At 36.7% G+C, this 19,258-nt stretch overlaps 1 protein-coding gene across 1 annotated transcript; it reads left to right on the top strand.

Moving 5' to 3' along the window:
• The first annotated feature begins 2,454 nt into the window (after positions 1–2,454).
• Positions 2,455–16,503, top strand: LOC133524665 (uncharacterized). The gene is made up of 2 exons (XM_061860775.1): positions 2,455–2,559; positions 16,079–16,503. Exons 1-2 carry the CDS (start codon positions 2,512–2,514, stop codon positions 16,337–16,339), a joined length of 309 nt encoding a protein of 102 aa, XP_061716759.1. The 5' UTR covers positions 2,455–2,511; the 3' UTR covers positions 16,340–16,503.
• Positions 16,504–19,258: the final 2,755 nt, after the last annotated feature.

The following is a 19,258-nucleotide window of genomic DNA, read 5'->3' as shown; positions in this document are numbered from 1 at the left end:
TAAATTGAATTTAAACCTAGAGGCAAAGGTCAAGTGCTTGTAGATCAATCAAGCTAATTAATTTATGGGACGAAAACTAATAAATAACAATGTTTGTGGCTTCGCAGTAACTTCTATAATAACAAACCAGAGCCATTTCATTTCAGTAGGTTCCGAAAACAGAGTTTTTAGAAAGCGCTTTTTTTGGAAGCGCTGGTGGCCTAGCGGTAAGAGCGTGCGACTTGCAATACGGAGATCGGGGGCTCAAATCCCGGCTCATACCAATGAGTTTTTCGGAAACGAAATATCATTCTATATTCACCAGTCGCTTTTCGGTGAAGGAAAACATCGTGAGGAAACCGGACTAATCCCAATAAGGCCTAGTTTACCCTCTGGGTCAAATGGCAGTTGCTTTCGTAAAAACTAGTGCCTACGCCAATTCTCGGAATTAGTTGCCAAGCGGACCTCAGGCTCCCATGAGCCGTGCCAAAATGATGGGACAACGCGAGGAAGAAGAAGAGAAAAAGCGCTATTTGTTGGATCACAAATTGCAACCGCTCTGGTGTTGCAGGTGTCCTTGGGCAATGGTCATTGCTTACCATTAGGCGATTTGTCTGCTCGTTCCCTTTTATAAACTAGACTACAAAATATTTAAATCTAATAACACGGCCAATTAATTAAAAGCTTGTAAAATAAGTTTTTGGCAAAAAAACATTCTTGGTACAATCTTTTGTCGCTAACTGTACTTTTCTTACCACAGGCAACTAATACTCATCGAGCCAATCCTAAGAACCCTAAACACAATTAGGTTGCGTTGTTTTATATTTTATCACAGAGTTCCTATGGCTACCTCTGGTCTCTGTCATCAGATCAGCTCGATGGTACTATAATATTTCATTGTCACCCGTTTTATATATGTAGGCAAATTTTCAGCTCAATCGGATATCAGGACACCTCTTGAAATCGGTTTGTAAGATTTGAAAAAAAAAAAGGTTACATACGAACAAATCAAGTTAAATAAAAGCTTGTAAAAACAGAATCGAATCCCTAAACTATTTCTCTGACATTCAGACATTTCTAAATTACTCTATTATAAATAAATAAATCAATATTTCAACATTAAGCTAAACCTAGAAATAGGTAATTAGATCAGAATAAAAACAACAATCTTCTTTTTCGAACAATTGGAAATTGAATCTAACACAACTATTATTAGAGTTCAAATTACTTTCACTTCACCTTGCAGTTTAAGCCTTGTCGCAGTGATGTTTATTTTATACGCTTCTAAGAATAAATAAAGACTAGTTAAAAGTAAAGAACGTTGATTCTTGAGTCATCTTCTTTTCTAATATCTAATCTAACCGTCTACTTGCGGTGTCAATCGCTATGACATCAGCCAGTTATAGGGGAATTCCATAAAAAAGATCTTATTTGTCGGGAACGTGACGCGTATACCTTAATAACCTGTAGAAATCTGTATTAAGTAAGTATATATCGTTTGATGTACCTAAAGCTAAGTTATCAAACGTTATCATGCCAAATATCGGCTTCTTAGCTTTGTCATAAGTAACAATTTTGAATGATTCACGGTGAGTTTCACTAGGCCGAGCGCGGTCTACACAACTTTGACACCCATCCGCTATCTCCGGTTACCCGTGAACAAGATGCATGTAACTGCGTCGAAATATCGGGAGCTCGAAAACAATATAAAATGTAAGCACAGTCCATATCCCGGTCGATTTAAGTAGACTTAAATGGAAATTAGGCATGAAAAAAGGAAGCGGGAAAGCCAACGGTCCGACCATGATCATCAGGTCGAAAAGTTTGCAATTCTGGCCCTAGAATTAGTACGCCCCCTTTTTTAAAGCATTATTTTTTCATAAGATACCGAACATAGGTGTTACATTGAAATAGTACGTACTTATTGCCGAACAGCAAAACAGTTTGATGGCTTATAGTTTCACTCTTGATATACATTTGTGTATTATGTTAACTCTAACAGTTTTACTAGGCATGCAAATTAATTCCAATTTTAATGTATAATACTTTTATTTCGAATATCTTTACGTCGGAAATTGATACCTCGACCTCACTGTCCAAGGCCCTAGATCACGCGGCCGCGGTAGATCTAAGAAGCGCTGGCTGGACGTCGTGATGGCGGACATGGGAGAAAACAATATCACACCTGAGGATGCCGAAGACCGGGCAAAGTGGAGAAGATCGAGTAGGAAAGTGAACCCTGGCGCTCGGCCGGGAAAACGCTATGTTGAAGAAGATGTTAGAACGGACTTAATAATTTTTAGTAACAAGTATAATAGTCATTTGGATGCGTAGTTGATATTATCAACGCGTCTCTCGTATAAATTGTATTAGGACGTGTTTTATTTTATTCCGTTTATCGTTTTGACCGAGTGGCATAGAACTTTGGCAATGTTTTCGTAACCATATTTTGTAACCAGGTAAGTAAATAGAGAATATATAAATACAGCTATACGGAATATAGGTCATGTCAAGTCAACACAGGACGTGAAAATGTACAAATTTGTGCTATTTTTGTTTGTAGCCGCTCTGATGGTGGAGGTATGTATATATTTATCTATAATTATTTTCGTTTATTAAACTCTGCAAAAATACCGAACTTACTGCCAAATGGCATTATCTGACAGTCAAGTTAAAAAATTGCGATGCATCAATATGTAATATTTACATAATTATAGGTACCTACTTAAAATTGCAAATCATGCATTGTCGTTTACTTACCTCAGCAGCGGTATCAAGGTCGCATTTTATCACCTGACATGGCATGTGTCACTTTCGCACTTACATGCTTGTTAGAACGTGACAGGCATGGTGACAAATGATAAAGAGCCGACCATATTATCCCTGCTGGACAAAAACTCGCTCCTGCTCATTATTATAAGGAGGTAAAAGAGAGAACTAATTTTAAACTATCCGTAACAAATAAAAAACCGGCCAAGTGCGCGCAACAGTTAAATGACATTTTTATAGATGCCACTAGAATTAATTATTGTTATCAAATTTCAATTTCTCGGTTGCAAAGGGGAAAAAAATGCTTACCCCAATACAAAATCTCAACATCAGACCAGCCAAAATATATTAAGCAGACAATTTTCTTTACTCGGGGTTGGTCCCATAGTAAAAGTTGCTCAGTATTACCTATACACCGTGTTTTTTTTGATTTGCGTTAATTTCGAGGGTGCATTCCTGAGCTTAAATTAAATAACTTCCTCAAAGACACCGATATTCTAATTAACTCAATTTCGGAGATAATCAATCATTATTTTTTATCTTATAAGGCCCTTACGAGCGTGTACACTTGCCTTAGGGTCTGTTATGTGACATTGATATGTCACAGTTTTCAATTGTTTGGTTGAGTTAAATGTAATGCCCGTGTTACAACAACGCTATATGCAACATTTAGTTACTTTTTATAAAAATAAAAATAGTAAAAAAAAAACAAAAACATTTTTTTTTTGTAAATTAACTATGCCGTTTAGTTTCCTTAAACGTACTTACCGATACCCCGAAGTTAACGAAATTTAATAAAAACACGGTGTATTACGAGTATTGCTGATTAAAAAAACACCTGTATACTTAATAATATTGCTAAAAAGTTACACATCCCCACTAATCTCACCTGATATAAATCAACTCTGTCTGTGTCTTCCCTCATCATGCTTAAAGTTTAAACCCGTAAAGTGATTGAGATAAAATTGGATATGGAGATAGTTTAGTGTGGGTGGTGGATGAAGATGGAACTTGGAGGCGTAGGAAGAATAGGGAGCTAGAGGAGCTGGTTGCGATGCCCAATATAATTGGCGAGGTCAAAGCCACACGACTCCGCTGACTCGGTCACCTAGAGAGGATGGGAGAGAATCGTGCTGTGAGAAGAGTATGTGGGGCACCCGGGTGGAAAACGTGCGTCCGGGCGTCCCAGATAACCGCTGAAGTGACGAAGTCCTAAAAGACCTGTTCGCATCCGGAAACCCGAATGGCGTGAAGTGGCGCAGGATAGGGCAGAGTGGCGCTCTCTTGTGTCAGAGGCCAAGATCCTGTTTAGTTCACTGAGCCAGTGTAGTGTAGTAAATCTAGCAAGTTGTTGTATGGAGACCCATGCAATAATTTCTCAGTCCATGAAATTTTGCTTGGTTATTGTATAGTATGAGCCGAAACTAACATATAAATATCCAAAAAAAAAAAAAAAAACCTAAGTTAGGTATTTATACGTAAAAATATAAATCTGTTTATATGTTTAACCGAGTAATTCCTCTGTCCAAAATTATTTTACCAAATAAGTTATTTGTATCAGTATGTAATACTAGAAAAAAATCTAAAAATTTTGTCAAACATGAGATTTTTTTTTAATGATAATTCCTTTTTTGACGCTCATTTTCATCGGAAAATTGCTCTGTAAGTTTTTTCTTCTTATATGATCTTAGAATATAATTTGGCGTAGTGGGTAAGAATATCCAAAAAAAATACATACCCAAATGTATGTATTTTACAACTATTAAAAACTGAGAGTGGAAAATTTCTCAGCCTGTATTCTTTTAAATATATACTAAATATATACGTATACACTTAAATTCAAAATATCCAAAAGAAATATCATCCAGAACACCGAAATTTTTGAAGCGAAGATAAATCCATCCCGCGGTTACGCAATAATGTACCGTCTTCCTTTAGCTGTTAAGTGCAGATTAGTGTCCTTGTGCTACTAGTACGACCCGACCGCGTGACCCGCAGTCCACACTTAAGAAGGGAGTTGTCGTTGTCACTGATGTGCGAGTCTTTACACTACATTTAGTGATTTTTGCGTTTTCTATGTACCGAATAATATATACTTACGCAGTTTTATATAACATTGATTAGAATAATATCACGCTAAAGACGTTAATAACAACCGACGTCAAAAACAACTAGGTTCTAGAATTTTTGCCACGTAATAAAGATTACCTACTTATTGTATGCTTATCGTTAATAAATTGCGATATCTTAAAACTTAACCATCGAGATCTTTAAAACTACTGAACCAGTTTTGATGAAACTTGTACTATAAGCTGAAAGATACTTCATCATCATTATCGTCAGCCTGTTGCAGTCCACTGCTGGACATAGGCCTCCGCCAGATGCGCCACAAAGCACGTTTTCCCATTTTCTGCATCCAGTCCCTGCCAGCTACCTTCTTTAGACGCCCACATAGACTGACTGAGTTTAAAGGTCCCTTTTTTCAGTTTTTCTTAATTAACTCGTAAACGGTGGCCCATAGCAAAAAATGTTCTTTAACGTAAATAATATATATAAAATTGTCGAATCGAAAGATTCAGTGCACTTTTTCGCTAGGATCAACATTTAAGAAATATTAAAGCGGGAAAGTTAATTAAAATCAATTTTATGGTCCATTTTACTATATTTTCGTGAATAACCCGTAAATAGCAAAAACCTTGTTAAACGTAAATAATTTATTTACACATTTTTTTTACAAAAAAGATTCAGTAAACTTTTTGAGAGTATCAATATTTAAAAAGATATTAAAGGGGGAAAGTCAATTAAAATCAATTCTAAGGTTCCTTTTCTTTCGTTTTTCGTAAATAATTTGTAAAGTATGATCCATAGCAAAAAATCTCTCATACATAAATATTAACCATAATTTTTACTACAAGAAAGATATATGAAACTTTTCGCTAGGATCAACATTTAAAAAGATACTAAAGCGGGAATATTAATACTAATCAACTTTAAAGTCACTTCTTAATTTTTCGTAAATAACTCTTAAACGGCAGCTCATAACAAAACAGGTTCTTATACATAAATAATTAACATAATATTTCCTACAAAAAACATACAGACCACTTTTCTCCAGGATCAATATTTAAAACAATATTAAAGGGGTAAAGTAAATCACAAACAATTTACAAGTCCCTAATTTTTTTGTTTTTCGTAATTAACTCGTAAACAGTGGCCCAATGCAAAAAGATCTTTATACATTAATAATAGAAATGTAATTTTGTACAACAAAAGTTCCGTAATTTTTTTCGCTAGGATCAATATTTAATGAGATATTAAAATTCATTATAATCAGTTTCCAGGTCCTTTTTAGGGTTCTGTACCCAAAGGCTAAAACGGGACCCTATTAATAATACTCCGCTGTCCGTCCGTCCGTCTGTCACCAGGCTGTATCTCATGAACTGTGATATACAGTTGAAATTTTCAAAGATGATGTATTTCTATTGCCGCTATAACAACAAATACTAAAAAAGTACGGAACCCTCGGTGGGCGAGTCTGACTCGCACTTGTTGGGTTTTTTTTAGTCAGAGGGGCAAAGTTACTTACAATGAATCCTCAGATCTCTTTTTTAGTTTTTCGTAAATAATTTGTAAAGTATTATGACCTATAGCAAAAAAAAAATATATATATATATATATATAAACAATTATAACAAAATTTTCTACAAAAGACATGCGGAACATTTTTCCCTAAGATCAATATTTATTAAAGTTTTAAAGCGAGAAACACAAATAATGTGCAGAATTGATTAAAATTAACTTTCGCGGTTTAATATCTCAATAATATTGATCCTAAAGAAAAAGAATAGACCTCTTTTTTCTAGAAAATTTTATGTTAAGTATTTATGTTTGAACGTGTTTTGCTACGGGCTACCGTTTACGAGTTACTTACGAAAACTAAAAAGGGTTTTTAAAATTGATTATTATTAACATTCCCGCTTTAGTATCTTTTTAAATATTCATCCTAGCGAAAAGTGTGCTACATATTTCTTATAGAAAATTTTATGTTACTTATTTATGTATGAGACATTTTTTTGCTATGGGTAATACTTTAGAAATTATTTACGAAAACTAAAGAAAAGGAACCTTAGAATTGGTTTTATTAACTTTCCCTCTTTAATATCTTTTTAAATAATGATCCTTTCACAAAGGGTACTGAATCTTTTTTGTAGGAAGTTTTATGTAGATCATTTACATTTTACAGCGTTTTTTGCTAATTGCCACCGTTTACGAAAATATAGAAAATTGGACAATAAAATTGATTTTATTTAACTTTCCCGCCTAATCTTTAAATAACAAAGTGGACTGAATTTTTCTTGTTCGAAATTTTATTTAGATGATTTGCGTGAAAGAACATTTTTTGATATGGGCCACCGTTTACGAGTTATTTAAGATAAACTAAAAAAGGGCCATTTAGAGCTAGCAGCCGCGTCGATGCAATTGTCTCACGTGCGCTCCGAGCGATATCATTGTCGCTGGTTACGTTTAGAATTATAGTTTGGCATGCTATGACAGAAATATTTATATTTATATGTATTTCTGTTACCGCTATAACAACAAATACTAAAAAGTACGGAACCCTCAGTGGGCGAGTCCGACTCGCACTTGTCCGGTTTTTTAGTCAAAGAGGAGCAAAGTTACTTACAATGAATCCTCAGGTCTCTTTTTTAGTTTTTCGTAAATAATTTGTAAAGTATGACCTATAGCAAAAAATATAAATGTGTATATAAACAATTATAATATTTTTTTTACAAAAGACATGCTGAACACTTTTCCCTAAGATCAATATTTATTAAGCTTTTAAAGCGAGAAACACAAATAATGTGCAGAATTGATTAAAATTAACTTTCGCCGTTTAATATCTCAATAATATTGATCCTAAAGAAAAAGTGTAATAAATCTTTTTTCCAGAAAATTTTATATTAAGTATTTATGTTTAACATTCTTATTGCACTGGAGCACCGTTTAATAGTTATTTACGAACAACTAAAAAAAGTACCTATGAATTGATTTACCCCCTATAATATCTTCTTAAATATTGATCCTAGAGAAAAGAGATCGAATTATTTTTTGTAGGAAATATTATGTGCATTCTTTATGTATAAGAACGTGTTTTTCTACGGGCTACCGTTTACGAGTTACTTATGAAAACTAAAAAGGGTTTTTAAAATTGATTATTATTAACATTCCCGCTTTAATATCTTTTTAAATATTCATCCTAGCGAAAAGTGTGCTAGATATTTCTTATAGAAAATTTTATGTTACTTATTTATGTATAAGACATTTTTTTTTTTGCTATGGGTCATACTTTACAAATTATTTACGAAAATAAAGAAAATGAACCTTATAATTGGTTTTATTAACTTTCCCTCTTTAATATCTTTTTAAATATTGATCCTTTCACAAAGGGTACTGAATCTTTTTTGTAGAAGTTTTGTGTAGATTATTTACATTTTACAGCGTTTTTTGCTAATTGCCACCGTTTACGAAAATATAGAAAAATGGACCAGGAAATTGATTTTAATTAATTTTCCCGCTTTAATATCTTTTTAAATATTGATCCTAGTAAAAAGTGTACTGAATTTTTCTTGTAGGAAATGTTACATAGATGATTTGCGTGATAGATCATTTTTTGATATGGGCCACCGTTCACGAGTTATTTAAGATAAACTAAAAAAGGGACATTTAAACCCTCCCTCCCCCGTACACAATAGCGCCACCCCCTGTATCAGTACTTTCAGTATGTTATGTAAGGTACCTTTATCTACAACTATGCCAAAATTCGCTTATACACGAATTATTTCGTTTGATGGCCTAATACGTACGACTCGAATTGAATAAATTGAATTTAAGAATATAAATATTTAAATTAGACACATCGCATAACCTACCTACTTCATTTGTAGGTACGGTAGAGACTATACTTACGGTAGGTACTACACAGACAGGCAGGCATTAGGCAGGTCAAAAAAGAAACAAGTAGAAATATTTTTAACAACAGTAACCTATGCACCTAGGCGATACGCGAATGAATAGAGAAGTAGCAAGCTGCCACCGCCGGGCAGGCGCGGCGCGCGCGCTTGCGGCGGCCGGTACCGCTCCCGCACCCCGCTTGTACACCCCGCTCCCTACACACTGCTCCCGATATGTTAAGTTTTTAATACGCTCGTTATTTTTTTGGATGTTTTTATAGTTGGATAGAAATAAAACTGTGATCTTAATTCAATAAATAAAATGGATAGAGAAAATTTTCACAGCGAATAAAAAGGCAATTTCTGAAAATAGTATAGTTACATGGATTTTTTTTTAGATTTTCATTTTGTAGCTATAAAACGGCAATAAAATGGCATTCCAGTGAAAAAATTAGACGGAGTAATTTTCCGGTCCAAGACACGTCCAAAAATTATATTTTATTAATATTGGTATTTCTACTGGGATATTTTTTTGGATATTTCATATATTGTTGTAATACGTTACATGAATATGTCTGGTGAAGAAAGTTTGAACGGAGCATTTTTCCGTAAAAAGATATTAACGATTTAATACTTTAGGTATTTACTTAAATCCTATTATTATTATTCTTTGGAAATTAAGACAATACTTTTTATTTATTGATACTTTATCATACTGTAAAGTTTTTTCTGGCAGAGGAATTACTGCGGGGTCCACTACCTTTATTTCCTACACTAAGTGAAGTAAGTATGTAGATAGTTTGAGTTTACAAACTGATGGTACCATCCCATTACTGGTGTCTGTTCCAATATGTTTACTATATAAAACTTCTTCTGCGTAAAATTAGTTCATCCAAAGTAAATTCGGCTCCCGTTTACACCTGAAATAACCAGTGGCTCTGTGGGCTGTAGAACTCGCGTTAAGCTTAGAAAATGGAAAAGTGAAAAATACTTAGGTAGTTCGTTGAGACCGTTATCACACTGGACTCACAATGGTCTTAGGCGTCTTAGCGCCATAAACGCTATTTACACATTTTGAAAATTTTCCAAAACTTGGATCGACAAACGAAATTATTTAATCATAGAATCTTTGGACCCGGGTACGTTTAAACTACTTCCAAAAGAGAGGTATGGGCACTGCGAATGTCATCTCGCTTTGTGAGGTAAGGCACAGTCAGCGGATGTCATTCCAGATCTAGAGCAGAGCCCAACTGAGGAAGTACCTCGCCCTTACAGAAAACCGCAGCCAAATAACACTAGACCCTACTCATAGTGTTGTGTTCCTGCCGGCGAGTAAGGTTGCCAGAGCTCAACGAGGGTGCGGAGTGTTAGGGTCGGCAACGCGCATGTAACTCCTCTGGAGTTGCAGGCGTACATAGGCTACGGAGACTGTTTACCATCAGGCGGGCCGTATGCTTGTTGTAAAAACAAAATTTCAAGAGAATCGGTTGCGAATTGCCGTGTAGAGGAGAATATCCGGACATAAGCAAAATGTCCGAGTTAAACGAAGACCTTCGCAATGCTTTGGCCAGTGAAAACAATAATTTAGAATTAATCCTTACCATCACAATAGATTAACCATTTCTATATTCAGACCCTTTTAGTTTTACCAGAACAATCAGGTTAATTGCTTTAAAATGGTAGTCCGGTACGGCGTTTAGAAATTACCCCAGAATTCGACTGCGAGCTATTTATCCAATTAATCATTATTACGGGTGAAATTCGACAGATAGGCGTATTCTAATTTTGATTATAGGATACGAATTCAATCTAGATTTGGATTAGATCTGTTAGTGTCAAAACTGACATTACTTTAATCAAAAACATCAGTTTTGACCACTGACATAAATGTACTAGACAGGCTATCGAGAAAAAATTGTGTCCGCCATTTTCGGCGTTTGACGTCTGTCACTACGCTAAAGAATGAGCATAGCTAGCCAGAGGCGAAACAGTTATGAGAAGTGTTCATTTTATGCCTAGATACAATGTATTTATTTCCTTACAAGTATATTGAAATTGTTTTACATATGTGACACTGACGACATTAAAATTTATAAAAACAGTCATAAAACTCTTTCTATTTGACTTAGCAGTTTACATAAAATCGCGCTTATAGCATAATATGCTCGTTAAATAAAAGAAAAACGCTACAACAGTAATATATCATTATTGTGTATATATTCTGCAAACTATAAGATAGGTAATCATTAGTGTAAACTGTAGTATAAAATGACGTTTCACAATAATTTTATTTTCGCAGTGGATTTTAATTATAATTGCTTTTATTATATTAATTATTACCTATTAGAATACATTTTCATAACGCACAAAGGCATTTTAATTTTTTTTTTATTATCGTACATGCATCTGGCATCATGGCATCTCGCTAGTAGTCGGAGACATACTAAACGCAATGAAGTGCCGGTTTTGTTAGAGGTGCCGACTCTAGTACTATACTTCAATGGTTTTTGACATTGTCAGATCCGATCCATATCCTATACTTGAAATTAGAATACGTTAAGACTATTTTGTATAACTCCGCTGTCCATTTGCGAACCTCGATTATCCGAAATAATTGGAACCCAGAGTAAGGGCGTCCGCTTGCTGGCGCGGTTGCACGGAGCGGGTTAACGAAAAATAGTATGAGCGATGCTAACTGCCGGACGCGTGCGACGGATCTTACCTACGATGGCACCCGCGAGCGTGATAATCAAAAGTTCGAATAAACTGAAATAAATGTCATATACAAAAAAAAAGAAAAAAAGGTGAAAAGAAGAAAAGGTGGCTCAGGCACCTGCTGCGATAGCAGAGGACGCTGGTTTGATTTCAGTTTATAATTTATGTAGTAGAATTCAAATATTTTCTGAAAATAAGTTAATTTTACTTCTAATAGTAAAAGTTCGGATAATCGAAATGTGGGTTTTTGAGACAAGATCAAAAGAACACGTTTTTATTGTAAATTAAAATTTGATGTAATAATATTTTTTTAAGCCGATATAAACCGGTCAAACATGAGTCTACGTGCAATCAAAGTCAAAATGTGTGTTTTCTGTAGATTATACGAAAGGAAACGATTTTGCGGGCCTTACGGGCAATAAGAATTGGGCCAAGACAGCGGTGTCACGCACACGAATTCGAGCCAAACGTGCAGTCTAAATCCACAACGCGATTGGTCGATGAGTTCGCACCACGCGCGATTGGTCGCAACCTCGCAACTAGTTGCGTTAGACTGCACGATTGGCTCGAATTCGTGAGTGATACCGCTGAACTAGCATCATATTTAGTGCCCGAAAGGCCCGTCCTTCGATATATGTCAATGTTTTGGGTACATTTTACCAAGGCTTTAATTTTACAGCTTTTAAAAAGAAGGTTAGAACATGCCTGTAAAGGCCGGTAATACCTACAGTGCAGTGTGTAAATCCAATGCGGGCGATAAATTAATCCAGATATATAACTAGAATTAAAGGTTGACTCACGCTCGACCGGGCCAGGGCCGGGCCGGAGCTTCCGGCGCTTCGTTTACTATGGAAAGCACCAATGTGATCACCGATCAGCCGTCATAGAAAATGACGTGGCGGACGCCGGTATAGCGTGAGTCATGATTTATCCGTTTAATTACTAATTGAGGATTTTTTTTAAAGTAAGTAACATTTAATTATGACGCCGTAATTAATTTATGAAAATTTACCGAGCAGCAATGTGTACTGCAAAGCAAACATACAAGAGATAACATGACATGACATGATACGAGCTTTCTATAGCAACTTTCAATGCTTGTTGGCAGTTACTTTAAAAAGCTCGTTCCTCGTAACTTGCTTTGCATTATGGCCCGAATTATTTTGTATGATAAAATATTTTGATTGGATTTCTAAGAAAAAGTTACCTCAATATACTTCTTAGGTCCTATGCTATGCACCCGTATTGAATTTAGGTACACATTTTATATCCTAAAAATCCATTTATTTTATGATGTACATAAAGAACGCATAATATATAATTATATACAGGGTGGCCAAATAAGAAGTATATATTTTGTATTTAAATTTTAACTATATTAAGTTCAAAGATTATTTTAAGTATTGTTTTATCATCGCAATTTTCAGCATATTTTCGCACATTTTCGGCGTTATCTTAGTAAATTTGTGTCGGATAGTCGGTTTTAACTGTTTAAATTACATCAGCTTATTAGTATAGACACGTAATTTTAGATAGCCCCACAGAAAGTCAGGCTCTCGAATCTCGAAATTAATGGAGCAAACAACGTGTTTTAAACAACACAAACATTCGAGAAAAAAATTGCTTGCATATTTATGAAAAAATATTTAGTAAATTATGCACTTAAAATTTAAAAACAAAGTGAATAACTCTTATTTGCCCAACTTGTATTTATTTATATGAGCTTAGTGTCCCACTTCTGGGCCAAGGCCTCCTCCCTTCCCACGTATCCCGGTCTTGACTCGTCTCCCACCAGTTCCTATCAAAGGCGTCAAGGTCACGCCAACGCCGTACGGTTTGCCGCGACCCCGGGCTCGATTTGGGACAAATTTGGATGTTGAACCACCAAACTGTTGGCTGTTTTGGCCCCCAAACATCGATTTAACTTACTAACTGCTTTGGCTCAGCGATCCAAAAAGAATCTTGGCCTCCGAAACGAGAGAACGCCGCCTGTCCCGATCCAGCGGTTTCCTGCCATGAATTGGCATTCAGCCGACGCAGGTCCGCCTCCACGACATCACACCAGCGGTACCTGGGGCGCTCGATCGGTCGACGGCCGGTTGGTCGCCCCAAGTACGCTTCCTTGACTACGCGATCCTCTCCCATTCTGAGTAGGTGACCGAGCCAGCGAAGTCTGTGGGATTTAGTTACGCCGATGACATTGGGCTCAGCCACCAAACATCGATTTAATGAATATTAATTTTAACTTTATTGGGACAACACAAAATGATAAAATACAGTAAACTTAAATAACAAATAAATAAACTACCTACATTATAAAACTTAAAATACACCTATAAATAAAAAATGCTCCCCAGGTCGTCACTATGTGTTATGGTGCCCAGAAGACTGGCAGCGTTTGGATGGCCAGACTTAGTCTTTGGCCGAAGTAGCTGCCAGCCCTCTGGTCACCAGAGGCATCCACAAGGCGCTGGGATATCTCTTCAACTAGATTCGCGTTGGGCCCCCACGGTCTCAGAGTTTCAACGCCAAACGGCGCAAATGCCCTCGCCGAGGATAGCATATGACACGCCGCTTGTATTGTTCCGCCGTTGTGGCCGCAGCCCCCGCTTTGACGGAGGTCGCCTGTAGGTGGGACGGCGCGAGTGTCAATACAGGTGGCGTCCCACACAAGCGTCCTCCCTTACGACCATGTCATACGAGTGTCATCCTGTTGGGGCCAGTTGCCATCGTCGCGTGCGATACCGTTCGGCTCAAGGATGGCCGGCACACTAACGGTGACAAGCGGTTTTAATATACAGGGTATATTAGATCGATGCCCACAAGTCATTCGGCATAGAGCAAACGTGTCCCGCCCAGTCCCACTTCAGCTTGGCGGCCGTTCCAGCTACGTCAGCTATTTCTTTTGGAGCGTAGTTTTTGATGCGCGCGGTGAACTTCATGTTGAGAATACTAGTGATCAATCTAAAAATAAAAAAATCGCTGATGGCCTAGCGTTAAGAGGGTGCGACTTGCAATCCGGAGGTCGCGGGCTTAAACCCCGGCTCGTACCAATTTTCGGAACTTCTGTACGAAATAATCATTTAATATTTACCATTCGCTTTTCGGTGAAGGTATTCCGGACATTCGATTTCTACGCTTATTATTTTCGTAGTCCACATCTAGCGTATCGGATTTATCAGTTCTGCTAAAAATAAGGACAAAAACCCCTCCATTACGAATTTTTAGTTTGGAGCCATAAATTAACATCCACCTTCGTACAAACATTCACAATATATTACGGGAATAGGTAACATTTCTGATACCTCGTTATTGTATCGAAAACGTTTTCCAAAAGGCTTAACTGTAATTATCAAATAGTGATAAATTGGTTCAGTCGCTATAGAATTCATGAGCAATTTGTAAACGTTCAATGATCCGAAGGTAACATTTAAAAGCAATTAGGTGTCTTTACCACGAGTTTGACGCGGACATATTCGCTAGCGACTACGTAAATTGATTCACAATGCGTCTCTGTCGCACTGATATTGGTGCAAGTGAGAGGCACTGCGTTTGAGTTGACGAAGTCGCTAGCGTTTAAGAGGGAAATATAACACGTGTTCGTTCATATAAGAATAAATAAATAAATAAATAAAATAAATATTATAGGACATTATTACACAAATTGACTAAGTCCCACAGTAAGCTCAATAAGGCTTGTGTTGAGGGTACTTAGACAACGATATATATAATATATAAATATTTATAAATACTTAAATACATAGAAAACACCCATGACTCAGGAACAAATATCCATGCTCATCACACGAATAAATGCCCTTACCAGGATTTGAACCCGGGACCATCAGCTTCGTAGGCAGGGTCACTACCCACTAGGCCAAACCGGTCGTCAAAAAACCGAAAACAAGAAAGAAGAGAAACGTTTTTCCACTTCTAAATATTTTTAGTATTTTTTATAGGTTTATGGGGTTTCCTTTTTTTTTAAATTTGCGAAACCTTTAAACCTAGAATATATTATGCTGAAGCGATCGAATAAAATTCTAACTTATTTGTTAAGATTTAGTTAGTGGAAAATGTATTCTCCCGAAATGGAATTTCATAGAAAAAGTACCGTCGCTAGGATCGCAAAGCAATTTTTCCTTCTTAAGCATACAATGAAATGTGTATGACTTATATATTTCTTTACTTACCTTTAACCCTTTAACTTGCGCAAATCATTACGTACATTAGTCTTCATAATATATGCCAAAGTTATATCGTATGTACCTATTGTGCACGTGACCACGAACGTACAAAAGGGAATCCGCCAAAATGCTTCCACGCCTCGGCCGCCATTACATTCTGCGGTCTTCGGTAACTGTCGCTTGTCACGGAATCGAGATAGTAATAAGATAAGAAAACCTAACCTAACAACATAGTAAATAATCACAGCGTTAGCCCAATATTCTTCTTCTTCAACCTAGCGTTTTCCCGGCCTAGCGCCAGGGTCCGCTTTCCTACTTAATCTTCTCCACTTCGCCCAGTCTTCGGCATCCTCAGGTGTGAGATTGTTCTCTTCCATGTCCGCTGTCACGACGTCCAGCCAGCGTTAGACCTACCGACTATATTAAGTAACAAAAATAGATGTAGATATAGTATACAATAATAAAACTTGTAATTTCCAGGACATCCAATCCTGCTGCTGTTGCAGCCGCGAGCCCTACATGACGAAGACCTGCCTCGAGTGTCTCTTCGACCTCTGCCCCGAATACATCCCCTCCAAGTGCGGCTGCAGCTGCTTCAAGGACCTCGCTAACCCGTGCAAGTCCTGCGGATGCGGTTGCGGATGCGGATGTGGAAAGACACTCTACTTTCCAGAAGTAGAGTATCCTGTCACCAGTTATAATATGAATCCGTTTTACTATGGTTCTTGTTTCGGTTATTAGTTTAGTCAAAGATAATTTGAAATATATGTAGGTATATTGTAAAAGAAAACTTTGTAGTGACGTAAATTTACTGCCATCTTTCGACACATGATTGAAACTTTTAGAACGCCATTTGACTTTGATTCTTATTGTTTCACTGATATGTGTTCAATTTGTTAAATATCAAAAAGATTAAAGTCAAATGGAGTTCTAAAAGTTTTTATTATGTGCCGAAAGATGGCAGCAGATTTACATCGCAAATTCTCTTTGGTTTAGATAAAAACAGTTGTTTTGAACAGAACAAGTATTTAAGTATCAGAACCCCTAGTGTACATTTATTCGATAGCATGACATGACGTACACGTTTGCATTGTCTCATTTTGTATGGGATTTAGAAACAGCGCGCCAAGCGGAACGTTTTGGTAACTCAAAATCCCATACAAAATGAAACTTAACGCAAACGCGTACGTCACGTCACGCTATCGAATAAATTTACACTAGGGGTATAGACCGCCACTGCTTATTCCAGTTGCGTCCACGTCACGTCCTGGGGGCTTAGACAATGATAGTCGTTGATAGAAAACGCATATAGAAATAGTCACGGGACTGTTTTGTAGCATCTGTCATTCCGATATATTTTAGGGTTCCATACCTCAAAAGGAAAAAAACGGAACCCTTGTAGGATCACTTGTGCGTCTGTCTGTCTATCACAGCCTTTTTCTTTTCATTTGACGTTTGTCGATTGTCACCGTAGATACCCCTGGCGCTTTTCGTAAACGCTTCATTGTTTGTTTACGGCCTGTTCGACAAAGTCTCCAAGTATTGGATAGCTAATTAACAAATAAATTAACTGCCAGATGGTACTGGTAGAACTACCGTAATTTGTATAGGTCTTTATGAACCAGTTGCTTATTTGAAGATAGTGAAACGACAACGATGATTTATTCGTCAGATAAGTGGCAAGTAGCTTATAGATGACTTTACTTAGACATTGTGAAACAGGCTCTAAGTCTAAACAGGAGAATAATTAACTCATTTTAATAAATGTTTTATTCTGTATTAGGTTGTACATAAATTTCATAACAGGTTGGAAAATATTGTTTGTATAGCTATTTGTAAATGGCAGCGCCCGATCGTAAGATCAGCCAGATCGTAATGTTCCTGTCTAATGTTTTGAGGGTAATCACATTAAACCAAAGTCATGCCACCCCCTAGTGGCCTAGTACTTTTATAAACGGAGATATATCTCTACAGTTTGCATTCAAAAATATCTTCCACACCATATTATAAAGGAATACGTCACGATAATTTTTTACTTACTTGTACCATTGAGTACTCGTACATTTATGTCAATGACTTTTACAACATTGCATTCAATACTTTTGCAACAACAACTGACTTATAAATAAAATGAAAACTTAATTTAACAAAAACTTTATAAGTGCGGGGTACCTAAGTCAAAATGAAAAACATTGCATTCGGTGAAATGTTTTTAATGAACCGTTCACTAGACGGTGATAACATTAAAAAAATGTTATATAAGTTGACAGGAACGCACTTAGTTTGGAAACTGAATTAATTTTGATTTTGTTAGGTTGGTAGCTATTAATCGCAGTATCGTTTTAGCGATTTAAAAGCACAAGTGCTGTTATGAAGAATAGACAATATAGACTTTTCTTCAAACCTATTAAAGCCCGACCAGACATATATGATCATTGTCAAGCGGGCGTTGTTATTCTTATGTATAGAGTGACAGTTTAATTAAGTATGAAAAATGTTGTTCCAATGAAATTCCGTAATATGGCGCGGGATCATATATTACTGGTCAGGCTTTATATATGTTCTTATATTATAGATCATGACTGTACGTAAATGACAGATAGGAGTAGAAAAAATCTATTTTTAGAGAATGGTGTACTTTTGGGATGGCCTGACTTTTGGCAAGATGTCCCATCTGCTATCACATACTTAATGGTTTATTTTTATACTAAAATTATACTGCTCAGGGTAACGATATACAACTGAAAATAAATGAAAACTATATATGTTTTGTTTTTTTTTCTCTGTCCAGCCAACTCTAACCTTTTAAGGCTTCCGAAGAAATCTGCCCTTCCAAATATGTGACCACAAAACGTCTCACTTTATCACTTGCCATGAGGACGAGATTTGCTTGTATACGAATAACCTGTTAAGGCGTCCTTATGGCAAGCGACAAAGTGTGACGTTGACGGAGTCCTTCGGACGCTCGAGTCCTTTCGAGTTGCGCTTGAAAAATACTCAGGAAATGACTCGACTCGGAATTTACAGTCTCCTAAAAACGAGTCGAGTTCTTCAAATTTAGACTCGAAAGACTCAAGTTCTTACCAACATTCAGTTTACGTTTGATTTTTGATGACGGTACACGCATTTGAATTGTTTATTGCACTCAATTTAGTGTACCTACAGGTTCTTTAAAACTACTTAATACAGTTCCACATGAACCCTGTAAGGTAAATTTTACTGGTAACCGTGGTAAGCCCAGGTTTAATCGGTTAACCACGGGTTAGTGGTTGGTGCAAGTGGCCCTTAGTGAAAGTTGTGGAAGATTTAAACAAAATAAAGAATAATTTTACAAAATGCATTTGTTTCATTTTAAAAACTAAGGTGTCGGCTTACGTGAGCGAATAACTCACGAACGCAAAGCGGCGCGGCGTGAATTCAATCCTTTGATACCTATGGAAGTGTCCGGCAAGTGGGCTCGTTATTCGCTCACGTAAGTCACTGCGTAAGGACGGAATGACGCTGGTGCCTTGGAGTATGGGTCGGCCACTTATCTGGGACGCTACCTGCGTGGATACCAACAACAAACTGTCCACAGTTTGGCGAAAAAATATGTATACCTACCACTTAAGTTTAAGAAAAAAAAAAAAAAAACCCTGGCGCCGTCCCATATTCCAGGCA

Source organism: Cydia pomonella, chromosome 1 (genome assembly GCF_033807575.1).
Source record: "Cydia pomonella isolate Wapato2018A chromosome 1, ilCydPomo1, whole genome shotgun sequence".
NCBI classification, from domain to species: Eukaryota; Metazoa; Arthropoda; class Insecta; order Lepidoptera; family Tortricidae; genus Cydia; species Cydia pomonella.
The sequence above is the reverse complement of the archived record's forward strand: the minus strand, read 5'-3'. Positions and strand labels throughout refer to the sequence as shown.

What these genes read in the sequence shown, in the direction of transcription:
- LOC133524665 (XM_061860775.1), top strand. Translation starts at nt 2,512, where the DNA reads ATGTACAAATTTGTGCTATTTTTGTTTGTAGCCGCTCTGATGGTGGAG. An exon ending in TAGCCGCTCTGATGGTGGAG is followed by an intron (nt 2,560 to 16,078) that starts GTATGTATATAT and finishes TGTAATTTCCAG; the next exon opens with GACATCCAATCCTGCTGCTG.